Source organism: Panicum virgatum, chromosome 7N (assembly GCF_016808335.1).
Source record: "Panicum virgatum strain AP13 chromosome 7N, P.virgatum_v5, whole genome shotgun sequence".
Taxonomy (NCBI): domain Eukaryota; kingdom Viridiplantae; phylum Streptophyta; class Magnoliopsida; order Poales; family Poaceae; genus Panicum; species Panicum virgatum.
In genome coordinates, this window is record NC_053151.1 from 43,610,053 (window position 1) to 43,629,024 (window position 18,972).

Sequence of the window (18,972 nt, forward strand, 5' to 3'; positions counted from 1 at the left end):
TCCTACACCACTGTAGGAAAGGTAGGATGCATATTGTGACATCCCGAAAATCCATCAAAAACAAATCACACGCTAAAATAATTATTTGCAAAACTTCTTACCGTTGTGCTCAAAATACTCTTAAAACCCGAGCCCTTTCCCGGAATCCCTCTCTCCGTTCCTAACGTCCGATTCCCGACCCCGACCTTTTTCCTGTGGCCTCGTCCGCACGCGCACGCGACATTGTCACAGCGGCCACCGCGAATCCCGCTGGCGCGCGCCTGTTTCTTTTCCTGTTTCCCTTTTCCTATTTTTTCTTTCTTTTTCCATTTCTCTTTTTCTTTTTCTTTCCCTCCCCTTCCCTCCTTCTTCTCTCCTCCCCGCACACGCTGCCGGACACCATTAAAGCGCCCCGCGGTGCCCGCCGGCCGCCACCACCGCCCTGCTCCCACCTCCACCGCCTTGACCGCCTATAAAAAGGGGCCGAGGAGCACCCCCGAGCTCCACGACCCCTACTCCGAGCTACACAACCCCGTGCCTCTTCTCTCCGAGCTCCCTAGCGCTGCCACCAGAACCGCCTAGCACCGCCGCCGCCTGCTCCTGCTGCCCCGCCTCCTCGCCGCGCCTCAGGCCAAGGTGAGAGGGGGAATCGAACCCCTGCACCCCGTTGCCCCTTTCCCCCTCCTCTCCGGCCGCCGCCGTGGCCTGGGACGTCGGATCCCAGAGCCGCGGGCGCCCCCCCTACTCCTCCCATGTTTCCCAGCGCGAGGGGGAGGAAGAAGAGAGGGTTTTTTGCCCAAAACCCCCTAGCCTCCCCTTTATTTGTTAAGGAAACCCTCCACTCTTTAATACGTTCGCAAATAAACCCCTCTCTAGTAAAAACTTAATCCCAAAAAGACCCCTGACCCTCCCAGAATAACCCAGATGTTTCCAAAAATTACAAACAGGCCCCTACCTTCTCAAGATTAATTTCAATTAGGTCCCTAGACCCTTATTTAACCCTCTGACCTATCATTTCATGCGCCAAAACATCTCCGATCGACCCGAAACTTTACCACGCCTCTCATAATGTAGTTTTGGCCAAGCCATTAGGAAATCATCTAGCAATATTACTCCGAACTCCATATCTTAATTATGAGCTCAGCGATAAAGCTTTTGTTTCTTTGTCTTGATTGAGTGCTTGTTTGTGTGCGTCGTAGACAACGGTGTGAAAGAAGGAGAGCCCGTTGACTAGCAGTACTGCGAGCAAGCAAACGAGGAGCAGTTCTGCGACCCCGAACCCGAAGGACAAGACCTCCCCGAAGGCTACGAAGACGACAAGTTCAATCCTGCCCCTTTGATGCATGTTTTGTCCTAGTTTTTATAAACACAATCTATTGGCTTGTTTTACAAAATTGCATATGTTTTGCTTGCATGAAAACACGGTTGGATAGCCACCCCTTGATTTATGATAACCATTCCTTGACCACCTAGATTAATGTCTGATTTTGCTTGGACGTTAATCGATACTAGAACGCTTAGGACCTGCTACTTTATACAACTTGTTTTATAAAGAAAATGTGTGTGTGTGTGTGTGTGTGTGTGTGTGGGAAGGGATAAAAGTGGATTTTCGAAAGATGAGTCGAGACGGGATGGATGTCATTTCAGTGTGATTTGCCGTTTGGTGTGCTCGTGCCGGTGTGGCAGGGCAAGGAAGGAAGATATCCATCTTGTCACCCCTTAGGACCGAGTTGGTGTTACATCTCACCTAACTCCACTATCGTGCAAACCACTCGACCGTTGTATGGGCAACGGCTTAGCATAAATCCCACTAGTTAGTCTGATAGCCATCAGGAGAGCTGAGAGCAACGGGTGACTAAGGAGACGGGATAAGCCCCGAGTGACTTATGCCCCGGTTAAACCTAGGTGAAAGGTCGATGACCCCTTGGTGCATCCCGTGATGGCTAGTCAGGTCTAGCTAAGGTGGGTAATGGTTTTATTGGGATCTGCACCGACACTAAGGTGATCGTGTTGTGGTACCCCACTTGTGGGTAAAGTTGCACACCTCTGCAGAGTTAAGAATGTATTCGAATAGCCGTGCCCACAGTACTGGGCGAGTTACGGTGTGGTCTCACAACTAGTGTTTACCTTGGGATGGGCTAGCGTGAGTTGTTTTGGAATTGTGTCCGGCAGTTGTGCCGTGTGCTACGACGGACGGGGAGTCCGGTAGCAGTTTAAAACTTGAACTCCGTGTTACTCAATACAAAAAACTGGTTTCTGAAATGTTTTCGGCTAAACGAACCCCTGTATAAAATTTAGCTTTCTGCAAATTAAACCGTAACCTTATCCTTGTTTTACCTGAGCATGTTATTCTGATATAACCCCCTCCGTGGGTGTGGTTGGACTTGCTGAGTACGTTTGTACTCACCCCATTCTTACTTTTTACAGAAGAAGACCCAGACTTCGTACCAGACGACGCCGAGTAGGGTTATCGTTCTACACCCAACCTTGCTTGTGGAACCGGCCCTGTTCGAGATATTTTCGCTGGCGCAGTACTCTGAACCCGAGCTAGATCCCATGTGGGTCGCGCTCTGGTGTTATGTTGTAGCTTAGTTACTTATTATTATCATCTGTATCGAGTGTCCTCCTCGGAGGTTTGTACGGTAATGAACCATCTGATGTAATAAATGTGGCATCAGCCTCCTGGGACTGATGTTTGTATCACATTTAAGTTCTCTCTTATGAAGGGACGCTTCACGTATAATGTGGTTGATAGTATTGCAATGAGCCTCTTGGGCGGTATATATAGGAGTACAAGGCTTGGAGGGCAAGACACCTCACCTAGAGATAAGGAAGGCTATCACGGGATTACATCAATCCTAAACTACCATATCCGGAGTTGCCTAATATACTCTAACATCCCCCACAGTCGTAGCGGTAGCAACACGAACGTTCAGATTGGAGAACAATGGAGACGTATCCCCCTTGCAGTCGGAATGCCGGTGCGAAAGCTTTGACTGGAGACTCACGCAGATGATAGCCCTTTAGTGCCGAAGTAGCCGAAGTCGAGGTGGACGTGGTCGAAGCCGTGGAGGGGGCGTGGGTCGAAGCGTCGTCGAGGTGCTCGAGTACACAAACTCAGCAGCTTCTTGCCGAAGATAGCAGCAGGACGGTGCGGCGGATGACGATGGTAGATGGCGCGGTTTGCGACTTAGGTCTCGCTCAGGACAGGGGTGGCGACGGCGCAGGTTGCAGAAAGTGTCGCGCTCAGATCAGGGGTGGCGACGACGTCTTCCTTCAGGAACATCGGCGGCGATGTCCGCGCGAGAAAGGCTGGAGGCGCGGAGGAGGATCGAGCGCCTGCTTGACGAAGACCGGCAGCGAGTGGCGCCACCGCTTGAAAAGGCGACGACACCGATAGGGTGGCTTGATCACGAATGTCGTTGTTGCAGCCTGGAGGGCGCAGCAACAACCTCGTCATTCGGGAGGGTCGACGATGAACGGCGACGAACGGCAGGGCGACACAAACCCGATAACGAATCGGGAAAAAACCTAAGAAAAACACACAGCAGCAATAGGGTGACCTCCGGGTACAATCTCGGGTGCCGTAGCGAATTCCTCTTTCCTCCTTGTCTCTTCCCCGCGTGGTCAACACAAGACAGAGAAAACAGAAGAGATTTGAAAACCCGAGCGGTTCTTCTCCGATCGTCAGGCCAAGATTGTAACGACCCGGCCCGGGATAACGGCTAAGATCTACTCTGCAAGTTGAGTAAACCACACCTACTAATTAATCCTCTTGCGCTTTCGTCCTCGCTTCGCGCAAAAAGAATCGATCCGGAATTAATTAGCTTCCCGTGACTCGGTATTTAAATTGGTCTGGCTCTCAATCGGTTTTCAGTATGGGACAATTCCCGCGGGTGAACAGTGTTGCGACGCTACAGTACCCGACGAGCTACAGTACTCAAGCTACAGTAACCGACATCAGGCCCGTCCCAATTCGGCTACAGTACACGCGCTGCAGCACCCCCGTTGCTACAGTACCGGCCCGTCACTGTCCCCCGTCTGCTACAGTACGACCCGACGCTGTTCCCATGGCTGTTACAAAGATCCGCCCCCGAGCCGCGTCTTCTCGAGAAGCAGAGGCGGCGCTGGGGGAGGAAGGGCGGCGGCCGATGGCACAGGAGAGGTAGCCGGCGAGGAAAGGGCGGTGGGGCGGAGCCCACGACGCGGCGGCCCGACAGCGACGTCGACCGACGATGCTGCGGTCCGCCCGACGGTGCGGTCTTGGCTCCTCCCCTCCAGCCGCGCACGCACGCGGTGCGCAGGCCGTGCGGCGGCATTGGGAGGGGCTCCTCTCCCTCGGCAGTCGCGCACGCGCGCTGTCGTGCGGCGGCGGCGGCGCTGGGAGGAGGGGCTGGCCTGAGGCGCAGAAGGGGCGGGGAAGCCGGGAACGACGACGCAGAGGCGGCGGCGGCCCAAGGCGGGGCCATGGCGATGCCGACGAGCGACGCGGCCACGGCGACGGTAGAGGTCAGCCCTCCTGCTGCTTGTGGACGACGACGGCGGCGCGGATCAGAGGGATCCGTGGCACATCCTAGGAGGGCGCTGCCCCCGGCGGAGATCAATCTCGATCTCCCCGGGGGCGCGCGGGTGCAGTGGAAGCGGCGGCGCGCGGCTAGGGTTAGGATCTCGTAACCTAGGCGTCTGATGCCATGTAGGAAAGGTAGGATGCGTATAATGTGATCGATAGTATTGCAATGAGCCTCTTGGGCGGTATATATAGGAGTACAAGGCTTGGAGGGCAAGACACCTCACCTAGAGATAAGGAAGGCTATCACGGGATTACATCAATCCTAAACTACTATATCTGGAGTTGCCTAATATACTCTAACAACCACCTCCCTCCCATTCTCTCTCTTTCTCTCTCCTCACGCCTCCCCTGCTTCCTCTGCCAGTGCGTGGAGCTCGCCGCCGCCCCCTGCCTCCTCGCCTTCCACTAGAGCTCGCGGCCGCCGCCGCGGCCGCCGCCGCCATCTGGAGCTCATGGCACTTCGCCCTTGGCTCGCCGCCCATCGGCGCAGCAGGAACAACCGGTGGCTGCGGCGCATCCATGGCCGGCTTGGGAGAAGCCGTCGCCCAAGCAGGCCAAGCTGCTTGAGGAGCCGGACGAGGAGGAGATGGCCATGGGCGAGCATAAGGAGGCGCAGCCGGGCAGCGCTCGCGGCGGCGTCGACGCAGCGGGGTGGATCAGGACACCATCCCTGGCCTGCACCGCGCCTCGTCCGACGCCGCGCACTGCTCGCCTCTGGCTATTCCTGGAGCGCGGTGGAGGTGCGCGTCAGCGACCTCCAGAGCGGGAGGCTGGGGACACGGGGGCCGGAGTGGCCGGCGGCTGCGAGAGAGGTGAAAGAGACGAAGAGGATGTAGATATAGAAGATGATAAAATTCAAGAGCTTTTTTTGCATATATTCATATCCCTTGAAGGATTATGGACCTAAGTGACACAATTTAACAAGTTTGGGGTGAAAGATTTCGATTTTGAAAGTTTGTGGACCTAAGTGGTATCTGAGGACAAGTTCGAGAGCCGCCGATGTATTTAACTCTTCATTAAATTAGGCCACGATCCAAACCTCAGCAGTGAAATGCCGCTAGTTTTAGGCTTGTTTGGGAGCACTCCACTCCAAAAAACCTGCTCCACTCCATGAATCTTTTTTTATTATGTTTGGAGAGCTCCACTCTATAAATTCCATAAGCTCAGTTCTCTCCACCCTGCTGGCCCAATGTGCAAGTAGTGGTCCAGTTAGGTCCATCTAAATTCCTCTCACTTCCACACGAGCCTCGGCAAGCAGTGGTCCAGTTAGGTCCATCTAAATTCCTCTCACTTCCACACGAGCCTCGGCAAGCAGTGGTCTAGTTAGGTCCATCTAAACTCCTCTCACTTCTACACGAGCCTCGCTTGTCAGGTTGTCTTCAACCTCCATCTCTTCCCGTTCCCGTATGTGCAGGGCAGCGCCGGCAATGGATCCCGACGAGCAGATCCCCAGCAATGGATCCACTCGCTCCAATCAGGGCAGAGCAAGGCAGCAGAAGGCAGCCTCACCTCTACGGGCGGCCGCAGGGACTGGAGCGGGACGGCCTTGAAGGCGATCGGGGGCGCCGTGGCCTCGGCCTCCGCAAGTCTTTTAGCTATCCATATTCAAGTCATCCTTTTTCTCCTTTTTCTCATCGTTCCGTTCGACGCCCGCCCCGACCACGCTGCTCCACGTCGTCGCCGCCGCGCTCCTTACCGTGCCCAGGAGCCTGCGAGGCCGCAAGCTCGCGACCCGACGGTCTGCCCGCGGCCGCAATCGGCGCCCGCGAGGCCGACGTCGATGCCTGCGACTGCGCCCCGCGCGAGCCCCCGAGGCCCCGACGGCCGACGCCGATGCTCGTGAGGCCGCAATCGGTGACCGCGAAGCCAACGTTGACCCCTGCACCCCTCGAAACCGCACGGTTCTGCGGCCACCGCCTGTCCTCCTCGAGTTCTACCGCTGCTCTATTTATTTGGTTTGTGTGTGCCTGGGCAGTATTAAATACTCGTATTGAAATGTTTATTTGGCTATAATCTTTGTGAACTTTGAAAATAGTTGTTAGAAATCTAATGGAGTACTGATTGTAAACATTAAACTATATTTATTGATTAAATGCTATTGTGGTAGTCAAATTGTTGTTTTACTCATTGATATGAACTATATTACCTTTTTTTAAGGGAACTTTATTAATTTCAAAGTGATACATCGTTTTGAAATTTTTCCGACCTCTGCCGAAAAGCACACAACCTACAAAAGTCTTACAAAATCGGACAAACTAATGAATGTCAATCCTAAGACAAGACTGCCACCCATGTGCCCGGGCAAAAAAATCCTTGGCTACCTGCTCCAAAAAAATGAGACGCCGCTACAAGGACGTCCTGTGAGGTAGACGGCTGAAGGATAGCCCACGTGCGTAGCCAGTGTGTTGTAAAGTAAATCACCTGGAAAAATGATGGTTGTTTGTTATAAAAAATCACAGAGTTTCTGCAGCGCCAAATAGACCAACACAAGGCTGCCGCGCCCACACGGACTAATTGTTTATACTCTTTAGGTACACCAATAGTCCAATTTCCAAACATACTTATACATCGCGAGGCTGTGGGAGACCCCATGCCGCATAAATAGTAGCCCACACCAGCCTTGTAAACCGACAGTAAAAAAAAACAGATGTTGTATCATTTCATTCTCATGACAGAAACAACACTGTTGATTTCCGTGCCAGTTTCGTTTAGCTAAATTATCTTTTGTTAATACAACTCCACGCCTAAGGTACCAGAGAAAGATTTTTATCTTGAGAGGGATTTTTATTTTCCATAAAGCCTTATTTAAGTTGAGAGTATTCTGGTTAATTAGACCTAAGTAATGTGATTTTATAGAAAAAACACCTGACCGGTCAAACTTCCATCGGAACTCATCCTCCTCCTCTTGACTTAGTTCAACAGTTGCAAGACGTGAAACAAGGTTGTTCCACATCACAAGTTTGTTGCCAATTAAGTCTCTACGCCAGGATATATTGGGTATAAGTGTGCTGAGTACATCAGCAACTGTGTCTTGTTTTTTCCGAGTGATATTATAGAGCTGAGGATATTGTTCACGTAGAGATCTGTTTCCTAGCCATACATCTTCCCAGAATCTTATTTGAGGCCCATCTTTGATGGTGAAAGAGCCGAACTTTAGAAAGTCATTTTTAACTTTCATCAGGCTAGCCCAGAAATGAGAATCACCACTCTTCCATTGAGCTTGGACAATGGGTTTACTCCCTAGATACTTATTTTTAATGATCTGTTGCCAAGTACCTTCCGTCGTCAACAGTCGATACAGCCATTTGCTTAGCAGCGCTATATTCTTTAATTCAAGATTATGTATCGCTAGTCCTCCTTGTTCTTTCGGTTGATACAGGATATACCACTTTGCTAAGCGATATTTTCTCTTGTGCTCATCGCTTTGCCAAAAGAATCTGGAACGGAAATAGTCTAACTTTTTACGAACACCCTTTGGTATCTCAAAGAAGGACATCATGTACATGGGTAGGCTGCTAAGGACCGAATTGATTAACGTTAAACGACATCCAGTTGAAAGGTTTTTTCCTTTCCAACTACTGAGGCGTTTTTCAAATCTCTCTTGTACCCTCAGCCAATCGTTATTTGATAACCTCCGGTAATGAACCGGGATTCCTAATTACCGTATTGGGAAGGTTCCCATATTGCATCCAAATAGTTCCATGTACTCATTTTCCATATTCTTAGCTTCCCCAAAGCAATAAATTTCGCTCTTATGGAAGTTTATTTTCAACCCCGATGGTTGTTCAAAGGCACAAAGAATTGTCCTAAGATTCTGAGCATACTCCAGACTGTGTTCTAAAAAGAGGATTGTATCGTCAGCATACTGTAAGATAGAGAGACCCCCTCAATTAGATGAGGTACAACTCCTCCCAGTTGATTGTCTGCTTTGGCTCTGTTGATAAAAAGTGTGAGCATGTCGGCTACTATATTGAACAAAATAGGTGACAGTGGGTCGCCTTGGTGAAATCCTTTTCTTGTTTGAAAGTAAGGACCCACCTCATCGTTTACATTTACCGCTACGCTACCTCCCGATACGAAGGACTTAATCCACCCAATCCATTTGGGTGAAAATCCTTTCATCTGGAGTGTTTGCAATAAAAAATCCCACCTCACCTTGTCATAAGCCTTTTCGAAATCTATCTTAAAGATAACCCTGTTCTGGTTTTTGCGATGGAGTTCGTGTATGATTTCATGAAGTATTACCACTCCCTCTAGAATGTTTCGACCTCGCATAAAGGCAGTCTGTGTTGGGCTGATAAGATGGTCGGCCACCGAATTAATTCGGGAGGTTGCCACCTTTGTGAAGATCTTGAAACTTACATTGAGTAAGCAAATAGGTCGGTATTGCTGAATTTTGCTGGCTTCTTGGGTTTTGGGCAGTAACGTGATGACACCAAAGTTTAGGCTGAATATAGAAAAGTCACCTTGATGTAAGTCCTGGAACATTGACATTAGGTCTCCTTTGATGACATCCCAAAAATGCTGGTAGAACTCCGCTGTGAAGCCATCTGGGCCAAGCGCCTTGTTATGTTCCATACTGAAAATGGCATCCCGAATCTCCTGTTCTGTGAATGGAGCCATGAGGAATTCATTTTCAGTCGAACTTACTTGGGGAATGTCATCTGTCCTATCACACAAGGAAAAAAGATTTTCCTCCGCAGGACCGAAGAGCTCCTTGTAGAACTGTGTGATATAACCTTTAAGGTTTTGCTGCCCTTCAATTTCCCCCCTTCATGTTCCAAAGAAAAGATACGCTTCTTGCAATGCTTGCCATTGGCAACCATCTGGAAGTATCTAGTGTTGTTATCTCCCAGAAGGACATCAGTGGCTTTTGCCCGTTGATAGAACCTGAGCTCCTCTTCCCTGAGGAGCTTAATCAAATCATCACGAGCCGATTCTAGAGTTTCCCTTTCTCCATCCGAGAGTGTTCTAGTTTCAGCCATAGTGTCAAAATTTGTTACAACAGATTGGAGCTGCTCCTTTTGAGCTTTATACACCCCATGGTGATGGTGAGCCCATCCTCGCAGGTGTTTTCTGAGTGCTCCCATTTTCCTATTCCAACGTTGCACTGAGTTATGTCCACGCACCGGTTTATTCCAAATTTTGATGACGCGCTCTTTGAACTTATTGTGGGTTATCCAACTGAGTTCCATTTTGAACTGTTTAGCGGTCCCTGTGAAAGATGGATCCCCAGTGTCCAATAAGAGAGGAGCATGATCAGATACCCCTCTATCCAGTGCATGGACCGTGACCATCGGGTATTTGAATTCCCATTCCGATGTCATCAGTGCTCTGTCAAGTTTTTCATAAGTTGGATCGGTAAGAGAATTTGCCCAGGTGAATTGTCTACCTGTCAACTCAATCTCACGAAGATCGAAACTATCTATGACAGCGTTGAAAAGGAAAGGCCAACGAGGGTTAAAGTTAACTTTATTCTTCTCTTTGCTATGTCTCATGATGTTAAAGTCGCCCCCTATTAGAGTTGGCAATGGGTTCTGCTGGCATGTACGTACAAGTTCCGACAGAAGTCATCCTGTGCCGGTCCATAGACTGCCATTAAAATCCATTTGAAGTCATCATTTTTATTACAGAGATGGAATTTAATAAAAAATTCCCCTTCCACAATTAAGGACACATCATGAGCAATTGCATTTATACCAAGAAGTATACCCCCCCCCCTCGACCGCCCTCTGGGTGGGAGACAATGCCAGACAAAATCCGCACCTCCAGAGAGGCGATTAAGATTTGCTCTAGACATATCTTGTTTCCCAGTCTCCATCACAGCGACGAAGTCGAGCTTATTATCCCTAATGGCATCAGAAATATATCGGTATTTAGGCAAGTCCGAGAGACCTCTGCTATTCCAGAATATGCCTTTCATGAGGAAACACTTTTATTTCGTTTGTGGTGCTTTCTGCGCACCTTGTCTTTTTTGGACGATGACTTAGTTTTGCGGTCAGATACCTTTAGGTCACAAATCCTTATGTCCAGGTCCAGGTCATCTAAATCTACTTCCGTTAAATCTTTGACCAAGCGGGAAAGAAGATCATTGTCTGTCTCATGATCTTCCCCCATCACTTAGATCAAAAGGGTTAGGTTCAGTACTAGCCCGTGCATCACCCTTTAGCTTAGGTCGAAACGAGAACCTATCTACCTCAATTCGTTTAAGAGCATTATATGACACACTAATCTCATTGGCATTATTTTCCAAAGATATACCAATAGAATTTAACTTTGTAATACGAGTATCTCGGGAAGACTTACCCGCAGAGAAATGTGTCGGAGTGGGTGGAGCCGAACCCCTGTGTTGATGCATTATCGGGCCATCCAAGTTTCGTTATGCAGTACGCCTCATAGCTCTCTCCATCATCAACTCGTCCGCTGCAGGGATTCCATCAGCAGTATTCGGAAGATTAGCTCTCGCACTGCGATGTTTTCCCTCCATATAGACAGACCCACTTTCTGAAGCAGTCAAGACCGTACCTGAGACTTTAGTAACTGGCGTCATGAATCCAGTTGATGTCACGGTCTGACTAGGCGCCTCTTGACTAGGTACCACTGTCAACAAAGGTGAAACTTCTGTGATGGAGTTATCTGTATGGATGGCAGTGGGTCGGGTTCGGGGCGGGTATCCGCGGGTTTCGGGTTTGCGGGTTTCGGGTTCGGTTTTTAGTTTAGACCCGCGGATTTGCGGGTTCGGTACACAAAATCCTTCGGGTTTGGGGCGGATCCCAGAAATAACCCGCGGAGCTCCATTTGGGGCCCGAAATCTTCAGCCCAGTAAGGGCCCATCTAGCAACCCTAGCAATATATACTTGGAATCTTATCCTCTCCACCTCACCCTCATCCTCGAGCTGCCTCCTTCAAGCACGCCACCGTATCTGGCCACCCATGCCCCGCCAGCTCATCGGCGCCCCCCGCCCGCCGGACCCGCCCGCTCGCCGGCTGCCGCGAGCGCCGCCGGCCCCGCCCGCTCGCCGGCTGCCGCGAGCGCCGCCGGCCCCGCCCCGCCTCGCCGGCTGCCGCGAGCACCGCCCGCCCCGCCCCGCCTCGCTGCCTGCTCGCCGGCTGCCGCCGGCTCCCGTCGGCGCCGCCCACCCCGCCCCGCCTCGCTGCCTGCTCGCCGGCGCCACCGGCCCTGCCCCTCCTCGCCCAGCCCTGCCGCCGGCTCCCGTCGGCGCCGCCCACCCCGCCCCGCCTCGCTGCCTGCTCGCCGGCGCCACCGGCCCTGCCCCTCCTCGCCCAGCCCTGCCGCCGGCTCCCATCGGCGCCGCCCACCCCGCCCCGCCTCGCTGCCTGCTCGCCGGCGCCACCGGCCCTGCCCCTCCTCGCCCAGCCCCGCCATCGGCTCTCGCTGGTGCCGCCCGCCCCGTCTCGCCGAAGTCGCCGCCTGCTCGCGCGAGCTCCGGCCGCCCCACCCCCACGCGCATGTCGGCCGGCCCCGGGAGCCGCCTGCGGCAGGCCTGCCCCGCACCCAGCCCCCGCATGGCTGGCGGAGTTGCAGAAGCCGGCCACGCCCCGCACGCAGGTGCGGTCGTGCGGAGGAGCTTCGTGGAGCGAGCAACCTTATCCTTTGTAAAAAAAATCGGATTTTGGATTATCCGTCGGGTTTCGGGTATCCGCGGGTTTCGGTTTTGGGGGTGAATTTTAACCCGAAATGGAGTTCGGGGCGGGTTCGGGTTTCGGTTTTGGGTGCCCAGACACTCCACCCGAACCGAACCCGACCCGTTGCCATCCTTAGTTATCTGTGGCATCCGACTGTCCAGACTCTGTTTGTGGAAGTTGTGCCGACATACACTCCTTTGTAACAAGAGATGTTGTCTCTCTTTGAGTATGATCATGCAAGTCTGCTGCAAATAAATCAAGTGATGTCTTATTCAGATCATCAAAACAAATATTTGTCGTTTGCAAGATCGAGATTGACTCACTGTCAGGGCATGTCGAAAGGACAGAAGGTGGTACAGCATGCGGCTGACTCCCTGACCAATTCACCCCTACATGTATCCATGCCGGCCTCCGCAGACTGCTGCTGGTGGTCAGGTGCCTTTACTACTGACCCTTCAGCTGCACTCATTGTTTGCACAATATCTTTATGAGAACAGGGAAAATGAGACTGCATATCCGAGGAAACATCACCAGAATTGGAGGGGAAAAAAAAGGATGATACTTACTAGTTGTGCGTCCAAGATCCGAAGCAAAACCCATCTTAGGTTTGGTCACTGTGATCTGAGGCAACTTATCAGTACCATTCATCAACACTATCGGTTTGAACCCTGGATATGGGCGATTTCCCCCCAAAGGTGTTACAGCGATAAAATGCTGCATAGTTGTAGGACCAGTGTTCCTAGCTTGTGGTGGTGAGGTATCTGTTTTGCTGTCACTTTTCATTTTCTTGGCTGCTGTCTCCCTGTCGGAATTCTCAGAACCACCATTCCCTGCCCCAAAATCATCCTGATCCATGTGGTCAACATCTTCAGCTGGAGCTACAACTGGCTCAAACGAATCATCTTCTAATGTATAAGTGATATGATAGCCTTCTGTGCCAAACACCAGGTCAGTAGTGAGGGGTAACTGACTCTTGTCTAATATCCCAACTTTCACTCTTATGATTCCCATCTTTCTGTACGTGTACATGTCCACTTCCCGAGTAGTTCCTGTTACCGTTCCTAAGGCCCAGAAAACCAAATAGTTTCTGAACTATATTACTTGATCGTTACCCGATACCCGGAGGGTACCTAGCGGGTATGAGTACGGGTAAGATTTTTCGCCCAAAACATGTAGCGAGTATGGGTACAGTTGGAAATTTTAGTTATGCTGTCAGGCAGGTAAATTTTTTGCACGCATTATACCCGACCTATTGCCATCCAAATAAATGCAGAGCAGGAGTTGGAGTTGCTCTGACTTGATGAAAAATCCGAACGCATTGGATAGGTGCTCTATGCTCATGTCATGACATGTTTCATCAAATACAAATCTTGCTTTCCAAGAAATCAAATAATTTTAAATTTAATCAAATTTATACAAAATAGTATTAATATTATATTATAAAATAAGTACTATTAGATTAATTATACAATATACTCTTATCCTAAATCTATTTAAAGATATAAATGTTAGTAAATTTTTATATAAATTTTACTGAATTTAATTCTGACTCCTAAGGAAGTGAGATTGTTTTTTTTTTTACGGAGGGAGTAGCCATGGCCAACCAAATTTCCGTTGTTGCTAGCGCGCAACGGAACGCCGTTACCCGAGCGAACGATCTTCCAAATCGGTCGCGCGGAGATTCGTGTCTCGGAGACCGTGTCTCTCGTGTCGGAGCGGCGGAACCACACCTCACTGCTCACGCGGGCGCGCCTCGCCGCCGCGGCCGCCGCAAAGCTCCACACAAACACCTCGCAGCTCGAATCCGTCACACAGCCTTACCGGCCGGCCGCCACCGCGAGATGCCTCGGAAGACGTCCAGGGCGAGGGGCGTGGCCACGCAAGGCCCCGTTGGCCCAGCGGCGGCGGCGGCGCCGAGGCTTCCCGTCAAGGCCGGCCCCCCAAACCCCGCCGCCCCCACCGCCGAGCTACCCCAGGCCGCCCCCACCGCGGCCGAGGCCCTGGAGCGCCTCCATCTCGACCCCGCTTCTGACGGTGATCCGCCGCCGCCGCCGCCTCCCGTGACCGAACCCGAGGCACCCCCGCCGTCTCAGCCGCCGCCGGTGGAGGCATCGTCCTCTGGAAGGTCTGAGGCGGGCGGGAGCCTGGAGCAGGAGGCTGTGAGGAAGCTGCACGAGCTTGCGGAGGCTGGTGGGGAGGAGGTGGCGTTGACTGAGGAGGAGGTGCGCGCCAATGATCAGAGGCAGGAGGACGAGGTTATCCTTTGTTCTTTCTGCGTGTGTTTATTCAGGACTGGCATTAGCTCGAGAAGCATTGCTTAGCATGTTTTTGTCATTGTTAATGATTAACTGAACTTACTCGCAAACAAAAAACCTGAACTTCAAGAGTTTCGCTTCCTGCTTTACTGATTATATGGTGACCAACTGATGGTCGACTGTTCTTGTACGTCTCTATTTAGTAACTGGCATAGGCTTATAAAATCATTCATTCAAATGAACTGTCATGGGCTCATAGCAAATTTGGGCGCGATTAAACATAGCATAATATGAGAGAAGAAATGCATGTCACAACAAGCATCCCTGGCATACATTTGCATGCCAATCTAGTAAATGCTTATTACTGAAATAAGTTTTTCGGGTTTATGCCTTTCATCCGTGGAAGGTCTTTCCAAATTCCAAGTATGATTGACTATGTACAACAAGAAGCCATATAGTACTACCAGAATAGAGTATTTAGATACTGCTAATTATGATTTTGCAATTGTTTTTATCTTCAACAATTAGTCCTGTGATAGTTGCTTATTTTAATCTGATAAAATTTGAATCCATTGCTCAGCTCTGTGCCCTTGAAGCCATTTTTGGGGATGCTATAGTAATTTTGGACAGAAAGGGAGGCCAGCGGTGTTTCCAGGTACAATCCTTTAATTCAGTTTCAGGTCATATTCTTTGTATAGTAGGAGTAAGTTTGTAATTTGCAAATTTAATTACAGGTCCATGTTCACATTGAGATTCCAGATGCTATAGATGTATCAACAAGGCTCAATTATGGTGACGGAAAATTAAAATATGGGGCCACGTCTGATGCTGATACTGATGACCTTGTTTACAAGTTTAGAGTTGAGCATTTGCCTCCAATCCTGCTAACATTTCTCCTGCCTGCATCTTACCCAAGTCACCAGGCTCCCATTTTCACTATCTCCACATATTGGCTTGATAAAGGGATGATTTCGTCATTATGTCGGATGCTTGATATGCTTTGGGAAGAGCAACAGGGGATGGAAGTAACATATCAATGGGTGCAGTGGCTTCAAAGTTCTACCCTTTCTCACTTAGGGTTTGGTAATGAGATAGTATTGGGCAAGAATGATGTAACATGTGATGCAGATAAGCGTGCTTGTCTAGATAATGCTTCACCAGATGTTATAATTCCAAGGATGATGAGATACAATGACAATAAGCATCATGAAGCTTTCTTACATGCTATCCATGACTGCATGATTTGTTTCAGCGAGTGTCCTGGTAATTCTTTCACCATTGTTGTTTCTGCAGTATTGTTTGCAGTCCTCTGCTGTGGAAGCCATGTGCTGTGTTTTACTTACCATTAAAGGTGTATTTGTCCTGGGGTAGTATGAAACTATTTGTCTAGATATTATCGCGTTGCCACTCTACATTCAGTTTAATCCCTGAGCATTTCTTTTTATAGAGATCACTACTGTACTGAAGTCGTAGCATTTTATTACATTTTCATTACAGGTAGGAATAGACCGTATTCTGATTTCTTGGTGAAATAGTCCTGAAAAAAAAAGTACCTTTCAGGCTGCACTTGTTTGTATATATTTAAAAGCATAGTGAAGGCTTCATCATCTGTGTCCAACTTGGATATGTTCTACATCCATTTCTTTTAACCATCATTATCTGAATTAATGCTGTTTCTATTTCTTTATCTAATTTGCTATCTCATCAGGTGTCGATTTCATCAAACTTCCGTGTCATCATTTCTTTTGCTGGAAATGCATGCAAATATACTGCAAAATGAATGTTAAGGAAGGAAATGTTGTGAAGTTGCTATGTCCTAATACAAAATGTGAAGGTGCTGTTCCTCCTAATATATTGAAAAGGCTGCTTGGAGAGGATGAATTTGAACGTTGGGAGGGATTACTGCTTCAAAGAACCCTTGATGCCATGAGTGATGTTGTCTATTGTCCAAGATGCCAAACTGCTTGCTTGGAGGATGTAGGCAATGAAGCAGTGTGTTCAAGTTGTTTATTCAGCTTCTGCACTCTCTGTAGAAACCGCCGTCATATTGGGGAGCAATGTATGTCTCCAGAAGAAAGACTCCTTATCTTGGAGGTATGAGAAATTCATTTCCTGTACCATTTTTGCGGTAATATTATATCTCAAAACATAAAGAATGAAAACTACTTGAAAATGGTATACCATATGCTTGGATCCAATGGACTGCGTTCTGGTGTCATGATGTTTATTCCTTTTGTTCTCAGTATTTTAAGTAGAAAAACCATCATTAGGAAGGATTACGGTGGTGGTTACATTTTGTGATCATAGTGTATTCACAATGATTTATGGCTAGCTTCCTTCATATATTGTGACCAGCAACAAGATGTACCTGTAGATGATAGTGATGCCTTAATTTATACTTCCTGGGGAGATGTTGATTAATGTGAGGGGCCATTTTGGTTGCGCTCTCTGCTCAGTCCTATGTTTCATGATATTGTTGGGAATCTTAACTTTATTTTTATACAGAAACGCCAACAATCTGGGCAAGTGCAAGGAGATCAGATGAGAATTCTTGAAGAACTACGCAGCCTGAAGGAAATTATGAAGGATGCAAAACTGTGCCCAAGATGCAAGATGGCCATATCTAAGACAGAAGGATGCAATAAGATGCATTGTGAGAACTGTGGGGAGTACTTCTGTTATCAATGCAACCGTGCGATAACTGGATATGAGCATTTCAAGTGAGTTATCTTTTTAGTAATAACTACATCATGTTCTACACTGTGGATTGACAACAAAAAACAATCTTATTTTTGTGTGCAGAGGTTCTTGCGTGCTTTTTCCTCAGGAGGAACTGGACAGATGGGAAATGCAGATGAACCAAAGGGTACGGCGCCAAGTTGTTGCACAGGCACATGCTGAAATGCATGCACTGCATGGTCAAGTTCATCCTTGTCCTACATGCCGTCAACCATCTCCAAAGGTAAATAGCTATTAAAGGGTACTGAGGAATAGTATATATGATGGGCTGAATCCAGCCGTGTATCTTTGCATAAAGACACAAAGAAAGTGTTTTTTTCCTCGAACATGCAGGAGAGCTGTGTATCATTGTATTAATAGGAGAAGAGTGTCATACAAGGATACATACTAACACACAAACCCTCTAGAGTATAATGATTATAAATGCATCTTTTACACTAAGAAAGATGACCTGACCACTAAGACAAGGCTACCCCACCTCTAACACAAAGAAAGTGTTGGCTCTTGAGGTCCATGCTTTTCAAACTGCTTTGCCATACAGGATTTTTACCGATATATGTTTTGATTCATGATTTGACCTTTTAGTTGTGAATTTTTTTAATGGTTTTCCAAGTTCAATTGAGAATAATTTCAATAACGAGGATGACCATGATTAAATTTTAATATTCCTCCCGTTTATTTTATAAAGTAAAACTGCTGCTGATCTCCTGGCCATTTTGTTTTTTTGGTTCAAGCTAAGACAAGCTGGGCTAACCCTTCCTAGATTTTCCTCGTGGACTTCTAATACTGTATTGCAATTTTTTTGAACTGGAATTAACCAGTTCCTTTGCATTACCTCTTATGTATTTGCTTTGGTAACTTTGCAGGTTGGAAACAACAACCACCTGTTCTGCTGGGCATGCCAGAAGCATTTTTGTGCCCTGTGCCATAAGCCTGTCCCAAAGCCGGCACAGCACTACGGTCCCAAAGGTTGCAAGCAACATACGGCTGATCCCTGAATGAGGGTTTTTCATATGTGGTTCAATACCATCACTGTCACACCAGCAAATTATCAGAAGTTATGTGCGTGTACACATATACCTGTCCCAGGATGTACTTTACTCCGTTGAATCCATTTTTTTTCAAGAGAGCATGTTTTCAAGTCTTTAATGTCATTGTATCCACAGTAGCTCCATGGTTTATATTCGCAAACACAAACATGTGCCATTCGTTCATTCTCTACATGGTGAAGTTTTGAGAATACTATGTATAAGCAAGACGCTGATTGAACGAAAACCAATCTCTATAAACGATTCACACACCAAAAGGAGGGCAACCAGTGTGGCCACGTCACTGGCTGTCCTCGGCCGTTCGATCGGCCGGACGGACGGCCCAGATCAAACAAGTCCCGTCATTTTGCAAAAAAAACTCTTGAACTCTGGCAAAATAGAACCCGCAGTCCATCCTCCTCTCTCAGGATTTTTTATAAAAAAACTCTCGATCTTTGCACAAATAGTACCCGCCGTCCACGCCTTCACATGGGCCTGCCTGCCAAGTTCAGTGGGCCTTAGTGGGCCGAATTCAGCCTGAAGCTGGTTTCCTTTATCTACTTGAGCATCTATTAACTTAGAAATTGCATAGTAAATCACAAGAAAATCGTAAAATAGAAAATCAAATCGTTTTGGAATCCTCACGAAAAGATCTATGCAGTCGAACCAAAATGAAGCATGTTTTAGTACAAAGATTTCACTATATATTTTTGCCTCCCATTCTTTACCCACAACAAACATAGCCAAAAGAACA

The 18,972-nt window shown here is 48.5% G+C and overlaps 1 protein-coding gene across 1 annotated transcript; it reads left to right on the plus strand.

Annotated features, from left to right (window-relative positions):
- The first annotated feature begins 13,883 nt into the window (after positions 1–13,883).
- LOC120681560 (E3 ubiquitin-protein ligase RNF14-like) lies at positions 13,884–18,411 on the plus strand. Its single transcript, XM_039963083.1, has 7 exons — positions 13,884–14,451; positions 15,032–15,106; positions 15,186–15,714; positions 16,160–16,545; positions 16,957–17,171; positions 17,254–17,413; positions 18,057–18,411. Exons 1-7 carry the CDS (start codon positions 14,038–14,040, stop codon positions 18,186–18,188), a joined length of 1,911 nt encoding a protein of 636 aa, XP_039819017.1. The 5' UTR covers positions 13,884–14,037; the 3' UTR covers positions 18,189–18,411.
- The last annotated feature ends 561 nt before the right edge of the window (positions 18,412–18,972 follow it).

What these genes read in the sequence shown, in the direction of transcription:
- LOC120681560 (XM_039963083.1), top strand. Translation starts at nt 14,038, where the DNA reads ATGCCTCGGAAGACGTCCAGGGCGAGGGGCGTGGCCACGCAAGGCCCC. An exon ending in GAGGCCAGCGGTGTTTCCAG is followed by an intron (nt 15,107 to 15,185) that starts GTACAATCCTTT and finishes ATTTAATTACAG; the next exon opens with GTCCATGTTCACATTGAGAT. An exon ending in TTGTTTCAGCGAGTGTCCTG is followed by an intron (nt 15,715 to 16,159) that starts GTAATTCTTTCA and finishes CTATCTCATCAG; the next exon opens with GTGTCGATTTCATCAAACTT.